At 40.0% G+C, this 17,698-nt stretch overlaps 2 protein-coding genes across 2 annotated transcripts; one reads left to right on the plus strand and one right to left on the minus strand.

Moving 5' to 3' along the window:
• Positions 1–1,787: 1,787 nt before the first annotated feature.
• LOC117304497 (eukaryotic translation initiation factor 2 subunit 1-like) lies at positions 1,788–9,520 on the minus strand. The gene is made up of 8 exons (XM_033788996.1): positions 9,374–9,520; positions 7,520–7,785; positions 6,506–6,585; positions 5,919–6,070; positions 5,474–5,580; positions 4,528–4,625; positions 2,304–2,447; positions 1,788–2,024 (listed from the first exon to the last, which is right to left on the minus strand). The coding sequence occupies exons 2-8, from the start codon at positions 7,755–7,757 to the stop codon at positions 1,887–1,889; spliced, it is 957 nt and encodes a 318-aa protein (XP_033644887.1). The 5' UTR covers positions 7,758–7,785; positions 9,374–9,520; the 3' UTR covers positions 1,788–1,886.
• A 2,939-nt stretch (positions 9,521–12,459) lies between these two features.
• LOC117304816 (C-type lectin domain family 4 member M-like) lies at positions 12,460–12,936 on the plus strand. The gene has a single exon (XM_033789429.1). The coding sequence runs from the start codon at positions 12,460–12,462 to the stop codon at positions 12,934–12,936; it is 477 nt and encodes a 158-aa protein (XP_033645320.1).
• The last annotated feature ends 4,762 nt before the right edge of the window (positions 12,937–17,698 follow it).

Below are 17,698 nucleotides of genomic sequence, written 5' to 3' on the forward strand. Positions count from 1 at the left end.
AGCACTACACAGTACACCGTTCCCTCCTTGGCAGTTTTTCCCGCGCTACCAAAAGGAAATTTTTTGAGAATTGCAATTTTAATGCGCAGGGAAAAAATTGCGTGGGGGTGCGCTGTGGGGGCTGATGACCACATAGTTCATGAGAATTGTTTCCGTACTGACTTGTCACCAGTTTAGTTTGCAATCAATCAATCAATCAATCAATCAATCAATCAATCAAAGGTCATTTGTGGAGCGCCAAAATCAAGAGTTTGTTCTAAGGCGCCGAGGCACAGTTGAATGGTTAGTAAGCCTGCTGGAACAGGTGAGCTTTAAGGAGTGTCTTGAATGAGGCGAGTGCAATGAATGTAGGCGATCATTCTGGTCCTACTGTTATTAATAAGACCACGGAAGAATTACAATGTTTTGGACACTCTGGTACCCCCACCCCTCCTCATTACAAACACAATTACTCTGTTTAACACAACATCTAAAATGAAACTCAAATAAATTATATTTTTACTTTGTCATTGTTTTATTATCTCTGTAAATCTCTCACAGACAAAATGTTTCCATTCCTAATACTGATACATCTAAAACAATATGTAAATGAGAACAAATCACTGATTACTGAAGAGTGACCCACCATTTTAAAATTAATTGACTCTTATCATCAATGAGTTACCAATGATACAACGCTCAGTGGCTTTTTGTTGGTTTTTTTTATAGTGTGTTTTTCCAAAGCCTGGTCCCAATTCTACAGATTAGCTTATGTAGAGACAACAGTGTCTAACAATTTACTGCCATGCACAAACAGGCAGGGAACCAGTCACAAATTGTACATGAAAATGTTATTTTGGCTGGTAACCTTGTACTGGTAAGCAAGATTGTTTTGGCTTAGCTTCTTTTTGTGCTATAAGCAGTTCTATGAAATTGGGCAATGGGAATACTTGTATCACTCAGCAAAGTGAAAAATCTGCGCTTACAATTCATACAAGCATAAGCATATTTCACAGGCTCGCAGGGAATGTTTTCCTGTGTACTTGTGTCAACTTCAAAACAATCAGCTTGCTTGACTTACAAAGCTAGCCCATAATTTTGGTGCTCAGCTTGTCAGTGAAGAATGGTTGGTGACCCTAAGCGCTGAAGTCTGAGCAGAGCCATGAAACTGGGCCCTGGTTTTATTGAAGTTAGTCCCCCCCTAGTGGTTGGCTAACTTGCTCCAAACACATTTGATGAAATTGAGGCTGGCAGGCACACATAGACTGGTTCCCATCACTTACATTTAGTATCAAATACATTGATCATACTGGGAACCCAACCAAGATGGCTGCAGCCCGAGATATACGAAAACCCTCTCCACAATTCCACACATTTCCATGGTGCAAAACAACATCAATGTCCGATGTCTCACGATAAAAAAAAGCCGAGTAGGATTTGAAACTTTGCATGGTGGGAGTATAATTAGGTTTGATTTGCAGTTGCACCATGTGTAAAATATCTTTTGAAAAGAACCAGTGGTTGACAATTCCTCTTTTGAGTAGTGTTGTCAACCACCAGGGCCCAATTTCATTGCTCTGCTTACCACCAAATTCTGCGCTTACGATCACGATTCCCCGCTTACGTGCAAGCGCCGAATTTCTGCGCTACCCTTGTAAGCTATGTAGTAACATGGAGTACGCTACGCAGAAGCAAAAATGTGCTACTAATCCGTGAAATACGCTTGCCGTAAGCACAGAGTTCCCTGCTTCCGTACGTGCCGATTCTGTGCTTATGGTAAGCAGAACCATGAAATTGGGCCCAGTTATTTTCAGAACTCAGAACCAAGACTACTCAAAAGAGATTTACACATGGTGCTACTGCAAACTTATCTAATAAAAAAATTCTATCGACACATTTTTTGGAATCTATTCATCAGCGTCATCGCCCATCCCTGTTATTTCTTCTTCGTTATCGTCGTCTCCGGCGACCTCGGCGTTAGCCTGTTCCAGTTTCTCAAGCTGCTTGGCCAATTCAATCTCTTCTGTGTCAGTGACAACCTTCGGCTATAAAAACAAAACAAAATTCTTTTTTTTTTAAATAAAACTGCAGAAATACAACACAACAGTTTATATTGTGATACGATCAAGCTAAAGTTAAAGGGTAATGTTAAAAAAAAAATCTGTAAATTTAAATGCCAGAATAAATTTAATTGTATAAAAAAGAGAGAAAAAAAAACCTGACCAACTCAAAAGGACTTTGTGTAAAACTGGTCAGATTTCCGCATAATATTCTCGCTCTGGCATTTTCCTTTGGAAACAATTAGAAATTGTCTTCAAACTCACCGCCATGATGATACTGAAGACACCTCCATTTGCACGGATGGAATTTCTGATTTGCTCAATGGCTTGGTTGAGTTTCTGTAGTCCGTCTGAGCGTTCCAATGTTTGCGTCGTGATGACGTACTGCGGAGGTGCGATCAAGTTGATCTAAAGATGGAAAAATACGTGTGGAAGAATAGGAAATTGGAAGACTTTCGGGGGCACTAGGTGGCAAAAATAGAAGAAGTGTTGCTCCGTGCTCTGACATGACTGACTCATCATATCACTGGCTTGGCAATCCTGCTAGGTGAGAGCAGATGTTCCATAAGCCATTTTGAGATATGGAGGACGCAATACTACATCACTGGGTGCGTTCCTGACAAGAGCTAATCGAACGATCACTCACCCTCTCGTGGTGATGTCATGTACCTCGGGCCAGCCCCAAGTGGCCCATTCCACAAACAGGGCACTGGGAGCTGACATGGGTGAGCCCCTGAAATGACGTCAAAGCTATTCGAATGTACCCGGGGCCAGCCGGGGGCAGACTGGGGTCGACCCAGGGAAGCTTATCAAACGCACCCAGTAAAAGGTTTGGGTAAATTTGTCTATACACCCAAACCAAACAGTGCACTCCTATCATGTCCTAAGTGTTGAAGAGCTTTAAAGCCCCTTATAAGGGGGTTTTCAAGTGATGGAGCAGCATCTGTAGCCAATCATGCCAGACAAATCAAATCAGCCAATCAAATAACAGTAGTAATGGCTTCTTATGCAATGCTCATATCTGTCACTCAGCAGGCTCATCCAGTTATGCTCAAGGCGGTCCAACATTCAGTAATTTTTTTCTGTAAGGTATTGTGGAGCTATGTATCAGGCCGTGTCTGAATTAGCGGCTACAGCTACGGCTACGGCTAGACTTCCGCGTCACCATGCGTTGAGGTATAGGACATCCTTAGCAACACCCTTAGTAACAGCCGTAGCCATAGCCGTAGCCGCCAATTCGGCTTCGGCCTCAGACCTTATTCCTTCACATACATGTAGCACCATGTAATGGTTTACAAGGTGCTGTGGCGCAATATACAGCCAATCAAATCAGGAACACCAGGCTTTTTGATAAGTGCACTGGTTTCTTTTACATGCATTACACAACACACCAAACCTACGGCTTTACATCCCCTCTAAAGGAGACAGCAGTAATGGTGGAGTGTCTTGCATAAGGGCACAAATGTCACGACCTGGAATCCAACCCACACTCTGCTGAACAGAAACACCAGAGCTCGAGTCCAGTGCTCTTATAATTTGTGTTTATTTGTAGAAACTTTGAACAGCGCTTTGTAACTTTTGTAAAAGGCGCTTTATAAATATTATTGATTATTATAATCCGCTTTGCTTGGCCATGACACGCCACCAGCAGTCAAGCAGGCCATGTTTTTTCTACACAATATTGTATAAAAAAATAATTGTGTATTTCTTAAAGTCACCTGGAAATGGTATTTTTTTAAAACAAAGCTTTTGTCACTTATATATGTGTTTTGATGAGTGGAATGTGAATAAACAGTTAACTAAGGTTTTAAAAAAATCAGTTCTTATGTTATTTACAAATTTAAGAGTAGACCCCGACCCGAGAAGGCGCTGTTCGTGACGTCAAATGAGGCAGACTTTGCCTGTAATGCGTAGAGTAAACACAATTGCAAAGTACATGTACGGACCAAGTTGTGAGTTTGTACGTTTCAAAAACGAAATGTACCAACTCACGACTTGGACGTACATGTGCTTTGCGCGTGTGTTTACTATACGCATTGCAGGCAAAGTCTGCCTCGATTGACGTCACAAAAGGGGTAGGCGGAGTCAGCCCCCCAAACAACTTTATATATTTTTTAAACATATAAATCGTGACAAACAATTACTAAAAATATTGTTCTATTGTTCGTAGGCATATACTCTTATGTTTGAAAGAAAAAAAAATCTATTTCCAGGTGACTTTAATAATAATAATTATTTCTTGATATGAATAACACTACGGCCCCTTTTCATACTTCCTGCGAATGTGAATGCGATACGAATGTTGACGTCACAAATTCTCATTGAAAAATTCGCAGCAGTTCAACTCTGCTCAACTCACTTGTGAATTTCGCTGCGAAAGGAGGGTTGTGACGTCAAATTCGCTTTCGCATTCGCATTTCGCAGAAAGTATGAACCGGGCTTAACAGACTAAAAAGACAACAAAGCCCTTGGGAAGCAGAAGACTTACCTTAATGGGCATTTCTTCTGTTGTGAGATCCAAGCCTTTGAACAGGGCTTCTTTCACTGCATCTATACCGTCGTAGCCATAGCATGCTACCTCAATGTCTGTAGGAAGATGTACATTAACAGTCTTAAAAATTTCACATCATACAAATCAAGGCATTGAATTGACAAATGGCACCCACAGCATTATGCTAATGACATTCACGCATGGTACAGACACTATTGCTGGACTCGAGTCGCACTCGAGTCGATTTTATTTTACAAGTGACTTTTGCAACTTTCATTTAAGCCTACGTTCCTTGACATTCTGCATCTTGTCCGGCAGGGCGCCTTGTATGTCGTTGCACGTTAGAATATTCTTTCTCATAGTTTGGGTACTGCGTCTAGTCCGCTGAGCCTCCTATCCGCAAGAAATTATGGTAAATGGATACCTGCGAGGGTAGAGGTTGATATTGTGTCACAAAGCCTTCGTTCAAGCAGCGCCTTGCAACTCACTGTCCCCCGCTGCCGCACCAGTCACCCTTGGGGAGATCGGTCCTTTTCATATGCTGCTCCCAAACTCTGGAACAATCTACCCCTTGAAATTCGTCAGTCTTCTTCATTGACTGTATTTAAATCCTGCTTTAAAACCCACCTGTTTTCCTCACGTTTTTGTGATTAATTTGTTGTTCTTTTCTTTTCTTTCTTTTCTTTTGGTTAGTGCGCCATGAGCGCCAGTCATGGCGGATACCGGCGCCTTATAAATTTTCATTATTATTATTATTATTATGAAAAAACCACTAGCGCCATACGGCAGCTCAGGGCTGTATACTACCCCATGGAGCTGTGGAAAGATTAATGGAACAATATGTGCCCATTGACCAGGGTACTAATGTAGAAGCAAATTGACACGGCTATTGTGAAATGCACTACATTATTATTATGATGTAAAAGATGATCCCGGGTCTTACCTGCTCTGATTTTTACAGCCTGCGGTGTAAGCCTTCTGTGAATATTCTCCATTAACACCTTCAACGTCGCTTCATCAAGATTGCATTCATCGAGCACCGCTGGGTCACTGGAGATTGAGGACAAAGGTTAAAGGTTATCAAGGGCTACCCAAATAAGGGTCGCTGAGTGATCTTGAACAGGGTGGGCATGGTGGAGTTCAAATAATGCACACATTTAGCGTTTACATAGCTGAGGCCTTGAAATCAAGCATCTGAAAGCACACAACTTCATGCAACAAGGGTGTTTTTTCATCCACTAATCTCTCACAACTTTGACAACCAATTGAGTTCAAATTTTCACAGGTTAGTTATTTTGTGCGTAAATTGAGATACACCACGAGAGAAGACTGGTCTTTGACAATTACCAAAGGGTGTCCAGTGTCTTTAAGTTTATTCTAGCACTCACCTAACCGAGGCTTTGAAAGCGTCATATCCTCCGTAGCCAGGTCGCTGGTACTTCCGGTCAAAGTGCCATGCTGTCTTTGTGTACAACTCTTCAAGTAGCTCATCACTCTCATACTTGAGGATTTCTCCGACGTGTCTCAAGATGCTGTTGACCTGCGATACAAATGATAACAAACCACAAAACCATGTGGAATCAATCAGTTAGTGCTACGTGTATCTGTTGTCATAGTATCCACTGCAGGGCAGAATAATGTGGAAGTGTTGTGGCCAAGCGGTTAAGAGCACGGAATTCAAACTCTTGTGTTTCTGATCAGCAGAGTGTTTGTTTGAATCCCCCAGGCGTGACACTTTAGTGTCCTTAAGCATTGCTTTAACCTTCGGATAGGACGTAAAGCCGTTGGTCCCGTGTGTTGTGAAACGTACGTAAAAGAAACCAGTGCACTATACGAAAAGAGAAGGGGTTCGGCTTTATACTATCAACCTGCTTTAGGCTTATAACCAAAAATTGTTATTGCCATTAATTTGATATCCAAACGTTCAAGAGTACATGCTTGCTGAGATTAAAACAAACAAATCTTGACTACTCACTGTTTTGGCTTTTGCGAATTTTTCTTCACATTTGGAGATTTCTTCTGTTGACACTCTTCTTTTGGATAAATCAATATAACCTTGTTGACAAAAACAACAATAATAACAACAACATTAAACACTAACATTTAACACTCATTATTAGCATTTATATATGTTTGTATCAGTTTTGTAGCTAGACCAATTTTAATGGTGGGCTCCAATTCCACTTTAGTAGTCCACCAAGGGGGAGCAGTTCAACAAAATTATTCATGTTTAGGTATTGGGTATTGGGCAATCATTGCTGATTTGCAAACTGGGGGAAATGAGAGTGCTTGGCGAATTTTGTTAGTTCAAACCGGCAGGTACTGATCCTTCACGGAGGCAATAAAGGCGATTGGCTAAATGCCCCCTGGCCATTGCCTTGGTGCCCTTGAAATGCTCCAGTAGAAATTAACAATTTCCTCATAGGGTGCCTATAGACCTTTATCACGCTGTCACCATCTTGGTCATAATCCCTGTTTCCAGCAACAGTAATGAATGCTAAACATTCGTTGCGCATGGCACCAGACTATTATTTTGTCCGGCCTCAGTTTGGTTACAATGAGTTGGAATGGAGTAACATTAAGATGACAACACCGTGATAAAGGTCTATAACAAGGAGAAAATGCCATGGTTTTTTTCATTTGTTAATTTTTTATGCAAGTCGCCAGACACACAAGGCCTGAAGGCCACTTCAAGGTGTGGGCTACAATTATTTTTTGTCCAGAGGCCGTTGCCACCTACTCCTAGGGCTGAAACAGGGTTACCCCTTTTACAGTCCATACGGATGTAGGCTTGGGTATCATCAATTCGAAACCTAGCCGGTAGAGCAGAAAGCAATACCTCCCCAATTTTATGTAGCAAGTGTCACCACCGGGATCCGAACCCTCACTCTGCTGATCCAACACCAGAGCTTGAATCCGGTGCTCTTAACCGCTCAGCCATGACACGCCCTTGCCCTTTCAAAAACAAGGCAAACAGACGAGAACCCACCTTTGTCCTTATCCACACGAATGACCACCACGCATTCGTTCCTACCGACACGGATCAGCTTGTTGATCGAGCGGATACGCCTCCTGGACAACTCACTCAAAAGGATCATGCCCTCAATGTTGTTATACTCCAGTAGGTGAACGTAGGCTCCCATCTCCGCAATTGATCGGACATTGACCATCACGACTTCCTCAGCCTCGGGAAAGTGCTGCTCGTAGAATCGACACGACAACGGCATGACTGTAGTTGTGCTTCTTTGTCTTTTTCTGAAATGATTTCACAAACAAATTTTGGTTATACATACATTGTTGTGTTTATATAATTAAAAAAAATTAAAAAGGAAGGGAAAGAAACCATATTTTCATAATTGATAATTAATAAAAAATAATATAATAATAACGGCCTGCCTCTCACCCTTAGATCACAACCTGACATTTCTTCAATCAAATCTAATCTCAAACTTACCTCTTCAGTCAAGCCACCATTAATTTGTCCCTTGGTCATATTTTAGCGTGAGTACCAGCCTATTGAACTGACGAACTGCCGAGCCGCGGACTAAACCATTCAGTAAAAGGGGTGTTACAAGGCTGTGCTGCAGTGCGTGCAAGCTATGCATGACTGGCGGGTATTGTAAATGGACAGCGCCCACGCACTGCCCTGTATGCAACACCCCTTTCACAGAATGGTTTAGTTCGACTCGGCCGCAGCTCGGCAGTACGTCGATGTAGGTGCCTGTGTGTACAGTGCTTCATGACCAAAAATATAAAGCGTTGAGCATTGAGGAGTCAAAAGACGTGCGAAGCGGCAGAAAAACAACAATGAAGTCGGGCAGAAAATGGCATTGTTTGAAAATGTTTATTAATTTCACTCAACAAAAAGGCAATGCAACCATTATGAATGTATATTGAGTGTGTGTGGAAAGTTTTGGTTGTTTAGTACAAAGGAAACTTCAGTTATTGGTGGCTAATGGTCGTAAAACTTTCATAGCGTTAAGGATGCCCAAAATATTAGACCCCTATTAAATATAAGGCTCCCCTGCTCACACTAGGGGAGCCTTTTATTTCATAAAATTATATATAGTTTTTAAATTCTAGAAGGGAATTTTCACTCATTTTTACAAAAAGGGATATCTCATCGAGGTAAATAAGATACTATTATTTCATAACAAATGAAAAAGTGGTGGCGCCATAAGCAAACTTTTCCCTAAAAATGAGTGAAAAAGTGGTCTTCAATCATCATCATGCGACCATTGAACACAATCCCATTCATTCCATTTTGACAAGATTCAAGACATCTGCGGTCGCGGACAGTTCTTATCTAATCTCTAACTAACTTCATCGACTTAATTTAAAGGCAGTGGACACTATTTGTACGTAATTACTCAAAATATTTATTAGCATAAAACCTTTCTTGGTGACGTGTAATGGGGAGAGGTTGATGGTATAAAACATTGTAAAAGACAGCTCCCTCTGAAGTGCCATAGTTTTCGGGAAAAAAGTAATTTTCCACGAATTTGATTTCGAGAGCTCAGATTCCAGAATCAGATTTAGAACTTGAGGTCTCGAAATCAACCATCTAAACGCACACAACTTCGTGCGACAAGGGTGTTTTTTTCTTTCATTATTATCTCGCAAGTTCGATGACCAATTGAGCTCAAATTTTCACAGGTTTGTTATTTTATGCATATGTTGAGATACACCAACTGTGAAGGCTAGTCTTTGACAATTACCAATACTCAATAGTGTCCACTGCCTTTATTTTATTTAAAATACAAATTTTATCTAGTAAAATATCGAATTCAAAATGAAGACAAACTAACTCCAAGGCAATTACCAATAAAGTTACACATCTCACCTTTAAAATAAATCTCCTGGATGGCTCAAAAACTAGAGAATCTGTGATGGAACTGAGGCATGGGAGATATAAAAGTGATATTTCTCTGCCGACAATTTCCACCCCATACGAAGTCTGATGCAACCCGTGCAATATGCTTTCCGTAAAATTAACGCTACACATGGTTGGTCATGTCCCCCAATTCTAAAAGAGATAATGTATGCTGTCTTAAGAGGGGATCAGACTAGATTGTTCACGTTCGAGTCGATGGGGGCGCCCTTTCAAATATGTGGCTCACTCTGCCTGCAAAGCCATTTTTTTTACTCAAAGTTTTTTTTACGACCGTCACTTACTAACAACCCGGAAACAGCAAAAAGTACCCCCCCCCCCAATAAAAAAAAAGGGGAACATAGTCTGAAAGCCAACCCAGATGATCAAAAAGCAAGATATTTCACTTTTGGTAAAAGTCAAGTATAAACGGTAAATCAACTTGCAAAGGGGGAATTCACACTATGCTTATGGTGTCAGGACCCTGGCGTACCTTTCTCGAACACTTCGTACCCTAGTAGTTTTAGTTCAGTGTGTGCTGAATTGAGCCGTTCGTGAATTTTGTTTTTTCCCGAAAAAAATAGAAAGAAAAGAAAAGGGCGATGGGGGAAACTCTTTTAAGAGTTTACAATCAATAAAAAAAAAACTTGCGTGTACCACCATATTATGTATAAAATCTCTAGTGTTGGCTCTGAGGTGGTTTGGTACGTCACAGAGCAATATCCAAACAGTACGGTACCCACTTGAACTAGATCAGATTGGACTAGGAATGTCGAATTTCTTACTTTTCACTCCACTCTCTAAACTTTGCATGTTCAACTATTATTTTCTGTTCTTTCTTTTTACAAGTTTCAAAGCTTTGACCTTTTTTTCTAGACGCAGCTTCGAACTCTTTTTGCAACTGATGTTAATACAGATTAGCCTTTATCCACAAAACAGAAAAAGGGGTTAGATAATTTATTTTTTAGTCCTGGAAGACTCAGCGGCAAGATATGGCAATGTATTGGTAACCACTAGTTATGGAACATAAACGGCACCATTTAAGTTGGTATTTGTCAAAGACAAGTCTTCTTACTTGGTGTATCTCAACATATGCATAAAATAACAAACCTTTGAAAATTTGAGCTCAATTGGTCGTCAAAGTTGCGAGATGAACTATGAAAGAAAAAACACCCTTGTCACACGAAGTTGTGTGCTTTCAGATGCTCGACTTCGAGACGTCAAATTCTAATTCTGAGGTCTCGTAATCAAATTTGTGGAAAATCACTTCTTTCTCGAAAACTACATCACTTCAGAGGGAGCCGTTTCTCACACTGTTTTATACTGTCAACCTCACCCCATTACCCGTTACCAATACGGTTTTATGCTAATAATATTTTGAGTATTCTTACCAAAATTGTCCACTGCCTTTAAAGACAGTGGACACTATTGGTAATTTGTCAAAGACCAGTCTTCTCACTTGGTGTAGCTCAACATACATAAAATAACCAACCTGTGAAAATTTGATCTCAATCGGTCGTCGAAGCTGCGAGATAATAATAAAAGAAAAAACACCCTTGTCACACGAAGTTGTGTGCTTTTAGATGCTTGATTTCGAGACCTCAAATTCTAAACTTGAGGTCTCGAAATCAAATTCGTGGAAAATTACTTCTTTCTCGAGAACTAAGTCACTTCAGAGGGAGCCGTTTCTCACAATGTTTTATACCATCAACCTCTCCCCATTACTCGTTACCAAGTAAGGTTTAATGATAATATAATAATTATTTTGAGTCATTACCAATAGTGTCCACATGCCTTTAAAATGCTATGACGAATTTAAAGTTTGCAAAGTTGACTCTTGAATTAGCAGTCAAATTTAATTATTCCCCATCACAAAGGAATTTTGCGCTTCGCTTACCACGCAGGCAATTTAGTTAGCTCCGTTTCTTCAGCAGAAGTTCGGATGAAGGGACCTTATGGTGAATTGCACACTTTCAAGTAAAAACACTTCATTGCTAGGCAACAGCAGCGGACAAACAACGCAAGCCGTGTCCAGAGTTGGTTAAATTTGCCCTTGAAGTAGGCCTATTATTCCCTTCTACCACACAACAAGTTGCTTCGTTTCTCCAGCAGATTGTATACTGAGTTAACTAGGAATCATGCTAGTTTTCTAATTAAATCAAATTCATGGTTAAAAGCACACTATAAGACAAAAACAAATTCGTTTCTAGGCAACAGCAGCGGGTAAACAACGTCACAATTATCCTGTTAATTTTCAGGTCAAAAGGCCGAGACTTCACTTGTTGGGTAATAGATCCGTTTATATCATCATCAGAGAGTGGTGGTTGCAGTATTGCAGTATTAACTCCATAATAAGATTTGAGGCATTGCATGGTGAGGTATAATAATTATATCAATTGTATCTACTTGCCAGGTAGAGTTTGTTCTCTTGTTTGATTCTACTGCCGCGGAGTAGATAATCGGAGGTTCGGGAGACTTCTCAGTTCTGAAAAGAACTGTCCTACTTTTTAACTATTACCAGGGCGGATGGTATAGAAAATAGACTGTACTACTACTCTAGCTTACAGGATCGTAATTAACTGTACTGCCGCAGAGTCAGTTCTTAAATTGGTTTCAACGTTTCGACTAGCTTTCTCTAGTCATCGTCAGGAGACTGACTCCGTTGAACAATTTCTTCGTGCTTTGCATTGTGTCCGTCTTGGTTATTCCTGATGAAGCTGTGTGTTTTCCTGGATGGTTGACATTGCAAGATTTCTGCCACAGAAAGATAAAGCGTTCCGGACTTGTCAATTTTCGAAAGTAGAATAAGCTGTGATCAATGTACATTTGAACGTTTTCTTTCATCCATTAGCGAATGTTCGATGTTTAATCACTGACGCGGCCAATGATACTTTTACAAAACACCATACAAAGCAGTTTTGTTCTCGCGTATGAACCAAGACAAGTGACTTATCTGAGTGACGCTACGAACAGAAAATGCCACTAAATGTTATAGGCCTACATTTCTAGAACACGAACAACTTTCACTACCAAAACAATAACATAATATTGGAATAAAAATGCCACTGTCTAGTTTTAGCGAGATTATTGTTGCTGTGATTCTGGTGGTCAGCATCTTACGGGCACTCCAAGCAGCGTGTCCTCCCGGCTGGTTGAATCGGCAAGACTCCTGCTACATCTTACTGCCTCAGAAGATGAATTGGTTCGATGCTAAGAAGGCTTGTGACCGGCCCGGAGTTAGTCTTGTTTTCCCGAACTCGATTGAAGAACACATCTATTTATGGGAAGAAATGAGTACATGGATGAAAGAATTAGGCGCCAACAGTTCAGACGATCTGCAGCTGTGGATCAATTGCTACAGAACTGATGAAGAGCCTTACATATGCTCGGGCTATGAGGGAACTTCGAGTTTCAGAAATTGGGACAGCACCGAACCAACCAATGATCCCATCGAGGACTGCGTCAGAATGGCAGGCAATTATGAAAGCAACTGGGGAAATAAGGTGTGCCATGTCAAGTATTTTTGCCGCTTGTGAAATGTCGGGTTTTGCGTACGATTGCCGTCAGCCAAGCCGCCGTTACATTCACGTACCACAACAGTGTCTGCTCAACCATCAGATCAAGAGCTATCCGGTCAAGGAGTCCATTGGATGTGGTCTTGCGTGCTGGGCGGAGCCTCTTTGCCGCTCCTTCAATCTCTTGAAGCAAGTTAAAAACATGACGAGCTGTCAGCTCAACCATGCCAGTCGCATGGAGGCAGACGCCTCTGATATCAACGAGGAGAACTGTTACTTCTATGAACCGTAAGATGTTTAGATCATCGCGACGCATCACGTCTTGAAACTGTTTCAATCCTTACTAAAGGAGAACTGTTACTTCTATGAGCCGTAAGATGTTCAGATCGTTGCGACGCATCACGTCTTGAAACTGTTTCAATCCTGACTCGAGGAGAACTGTTACTTCTATGAGCCGTAAGATGTTCAAATCACTGCGATGCATCACGTCTTGAAACTGTTTTAATCCTGACTCCAGGCGTACTTGAAACTGTGATACTTACTGACAAGTCATTTTCTAGACATTTCATACAAGATTTGAAATACATCTTCTTCTTTTTTTACTGTTCTCATGACGTTGAACCTCTACGGTTCGAACCAGTAAGACAGAATTGTTGAGTGTTTTGATTCAGTTCTAGATCGATGTAAAAATGTGTAGATGAATTGAGAGATATTGCAACTTTAATAACCTTTTTTTATGAATGACTGATGAGTTCATGATCAACCAACATTTTACTTTGCACAAACATACTTCATCAAACCTGTGCATATCCTTATCAAATTCAAGATCTTCGGTCTTACTGGACCAAAAGACAGCTAAAAAATCAACCAATCCCATTGACGGGTTTTGTTTTGAAGCACGTACATTGTTTATTGATCCTCAACAAATTAAAATCATTTTAAAGGCAGTGGACACTATTGGTAATTACTCAAAATAATTATCATCATAAAACCTCATTTGGTAACAAGTATTGGGGAGAGGTTGATAGTATAAAACATTGTGAGAAACGGCTCCCTCTGAAGTGACGTATTTTTCGAGAAATAAGTAATTTTCCAATCATTTGATTTCGAGACCTCAGATTTAGAATTTGAGGGCTCGAAATCAAGCATCTGAAAGCATACAACTTCATGTGACCATGGTGCGACATAGGTGTTTTAGTCTGTCATTAATATCTCGCAACTTCGACGACCTATTGAGCTCACATTTTCACAGGCTTGTTATATTATGCAAATGTTGAGATACACAAAGAGAGATGGCTGGTCTTTGACAATTACCAATAGTGTCCATTGTCTTTAAAGGAACACGTTGCCTTGGACCGGTCGAGTTGGTCTTTGAAAAGCGTTTGAAACCGCTTGTTGTGACATGCATATGGTTAGAAAGATGTTTTAAAAGTAGAATACAATGATCCACACAAATATGCCTCGAAATTGCACGGTTTTCCTTTTACCTCGTCGACAAGCTCGGTCGGCCATTTATGGGAGTCAAATTTTTGACTCCCATAAATGGCCGACCGTGTAATAGTTCGCAAAGTAAAACGAAAACCACGCAATTTCGAGGCAAATCTGTGTAGATCAATGTATTCTACTTTTACAACATCTTTCTAACCATACGCATTTTATAAACAACGGTTACAAACGCTTTTCAAAGACCAACTCGACCGGTCCAAGGCAACGTGTTCCTTTAAGCTCAAAACCATTAGTCTTTATCGTTTCCAACATTTCGTTTGCAAGAATTAAAGCTAAATTAACAGTAATTGCAGAACTATTTCATTGTAGGCGTAGCTTGGTCTTTCGGGAACCGTCAGACGCGGTATCAATGATGTCAATCATTGAGAGTGTTTTTTGTCAGAAATAACAACACAATGGATATCTCTGCCAAGCATCCATCAAACTGTGTTTAGATGCTGAGCCATCGATACCATCAGGTAAGATTGTGTTGCTTATCCAGCCTTGACTATCATAATGGAGTGATGTCTTCCAAATTTGAAACTGATTAAAGGCAAAGAGCGGCGATCTGTGCATGTAAGATACATGACAATAATTACTTGCTCTTTGATACAATTAGAAAAGTCATCGTCAACGAATGAACACCCAAGAGAGGGCGTTATTTGTAGATTTTAAGAGCCATATATACATGCCTTTCTGAGTATATACTTTTTAAAACTTAAAAGTATTCTCAACTATTCCGAGAAGTTTACCATTTTGTTCACAAGTTCCAAAGCCTTTCTTAGAGTAGGTTTGAGCTCAAAGTCTTGTTGAAAATGAAGTCCAAAAATATTGGCCTGACCCAAAAGAATATGGGTTAGATATTTTCCTTCTATAAAGTTCAGTGATGTGGCTTTGTAACCGCGTCACTCGTGATGCCTAGAAGACTTAGTGGTACAATAGCATTGGCATAGAGGAAAGACATTGGTAACCAGTAGTTATGAAACGGGAACTGCTCCATTTAAAGGCAGTGGACACATTGGTGATTACTCAAAATAATTATCAGCATAAAACCTCACTTGGTAACCAGTAATGGGGAGAGTTTGATAGTATAAAACATATGAGAAACGGCTCCCTCTGAAGTGACGCAGCTTTCGAGAAAGAAGTAATGTTCCACGAGTTTTGATTTTAGAACTCAGACTTAGAATTTGAGGTCTCGAAATCAAGCTCCTGAAAGCACACAACTTCGTATTTCTTTCATAGTGTTCTCACAATTCCGACGACCAATCGAGCTCAAATTTTCACAGGTTTGTTATTTCATGCATATGCTGAGATACACCAAGTGAGAAAACTGGTCTTTGACAATTACCAACAGTGTCCACTGTCTTTAAGTAATGTTTTGCTGACTTTAAACTATAGCTGGCTTTGAATTATAAGTTTTGGCTCTATTTGGTTTTTACTTTGTTTTGGTCTCGGTTGATTGTTTTCTGTGTTTTTGGTTTTACTATAAATAGTTGCGAGTTTTAAGGCAAGACTTTAAAGCCATACTGAACGTGCACAGCGATATGGCTTTGTGAACTTACTCAAGGACATAGCTCTTTGAGTTTAAAACACTGTGTTTTGGTCTCGGTTTAGTTCTTACTGTGTTTTGGTCTTATTTTACCCATCAAGTAAAAAAATATAATTAACTACTATTTTGTCAATGATAAGGGCACAATTTTGTGAATCATTTAGCAGCACTACGCTTTCATAACACATCATCTTCATTATTTCAAAGGCACTGAACACCTTTGGTATTTGTCAAAGACCAATATTCTCACTTGGTGTAACCCAACATTGTTTTTCTAATACTACTGGGTTTGCTGTTGGTCATTTCTGTAAGTTGTCAATGTTGCTTGTCCGGGGAACAAACAAAATTCCGATCACTCCCCAGCAAATTTGCATTTCATCTTGAAGTCGTCTTTAGAATAACCCGCCGTTTCGGACACGCCCAACAGGAGTAGGTGAATAATTTTCCATCTACTGCAAATAGCTGTGGGACGTCCAAGTATTGTTCGTGCATATTGTTTAAAATATTGCTTTAAAGGAACACGTTGCCTTGGATCGGACGAATATTGGTCTTTAAAAAGCGTTTGAAACCATTTGTTAAGAAATGCATATGGTTAGAAAGATGTTTTAAAAGTAGAATATAATGATCTACACAAATATCACTCAGAACTGCACGGTTTCCCTTTTACGTCTCGAACTAACACGACTCTCAGAAATGGCCGACCGTGTTAGTCGACGAACCACGCATTTCGAGGCATATTTGTGTAGATCATTGTTTACTATTTTTACAACATCTTTCTACCCATAGGCATTTTATAACAAATGGTTACAGAAAGCTTTTCAACTCGACCGATTCAAGGCAACGTGTTCCTTTAAGTTGTCAGGTCTCCCCCTTGCAAAAGTGAATGTCGAACCCAAAATTAATTTTGGGAAACCCCTGATGTGGCCCATCGCATTCTGATTTGTTGTTGTATTTGTGTAGATCATTGTTTACTACTTTTACAAAATCTTTCTACCCATATGCATTTTATGACAAATGGTTACAGAACGCTTTCCAAGGACTAACTCGACCGATCCAAGGCAACGTGTTGCTTTAAGTTGTCAGGTTTCCCCCTTGCAAAAGTGAATGTCGAACCCAAAATTAATTTTGGGAAACCCCTGATGTGGCCCATCACATTCCGATTTGTTGTTGTTTGTTCATTGATCTTGATACAATCCAAGCATGAATTTAAAGGTTAAAGTAAACACAATCTTCCATTCTGTGTGAAAATTATTTAGGTTGGCCCATTTTTCCTCGTTTGCAAATAATGAGTGACATTGGACATGTTCTGGCACAGCTCGTACAAAATGTGGTAAAGGCACTGCACACTATTTACTCAAAATAATTATTAGCATAAAACCTTACATGGTAATGAGTAATGGGGAGAGGTTGATAGTTTTATTATATATAAAACATTGTGAGAAACGGCTCCCTCAGAAGTGACGTAGTTTTCGAGAAAGAAGTAATTTTCCACGAATTTGATTTTGAGACCTCAAAATTAGATTGTGAAGTCTCGAAATCAAGCATCTGAAAGCATACAACTTCGTTTGACAAGGGTGTTTTTTTCTGTCCTTATTATCTCGCACCTTCAACGACCAATTGAGCTCTAATTTTCACAGGTTTGTTAATTTATGCATATGTTGAGATACACCAAGTGAGAAGCCTGGTTTTTGACAATGACCAATAGTGTCCAGTGTCTTTAAGGCATTCATATTTCGCCATTATTTTGTT

This window comes from Asterias rubens, chromosome 21, assembly GCF_902459465.1.
Source record: "Asterias rubens chromosome 21, eAstRub1.3, whole genome shotgun sequence".
NCBI classification, from domain to species: Eukaryota; Metazoa; Echinodermata; class Asteroidea; order Forcipulatida; family Asteriidae; genus Asterias; species Asterias rubens.

Excerpts from the sequence above, each read along its gene's own strand:
- LOC117304497 (XM_033788996.1), bottom strand. The coding sequence starts at position 7,757 with ATGCCGTTGTCGTGTCGATTCTACGAGCAGCACTTTCCCGAGGCTGAG. Across the intron at positions 6,071-6,505 it reads AATTCGCAAAAGCCAAAACA|GTCAACAGCATCTTGAGACA; the intron begins GTGAGTAGTCAA and ends TTTGTATCGCAG. Across the intron at positions 2,448-4,527 it reads CAGAAGAAATGCCCATTAAG|ATCAACTTGATCGCACCTCC; the intron begins GTAAGTCTTCTG and ends TTCCATCTTTAG.
- LOC117304816 (XM_033789429.1), top strand. The coding sequence starts at position 12,460 with ATGCCACTGTCTAGTTTTAGCGAGATTATTGTTGCTGTGATTCTGGTG.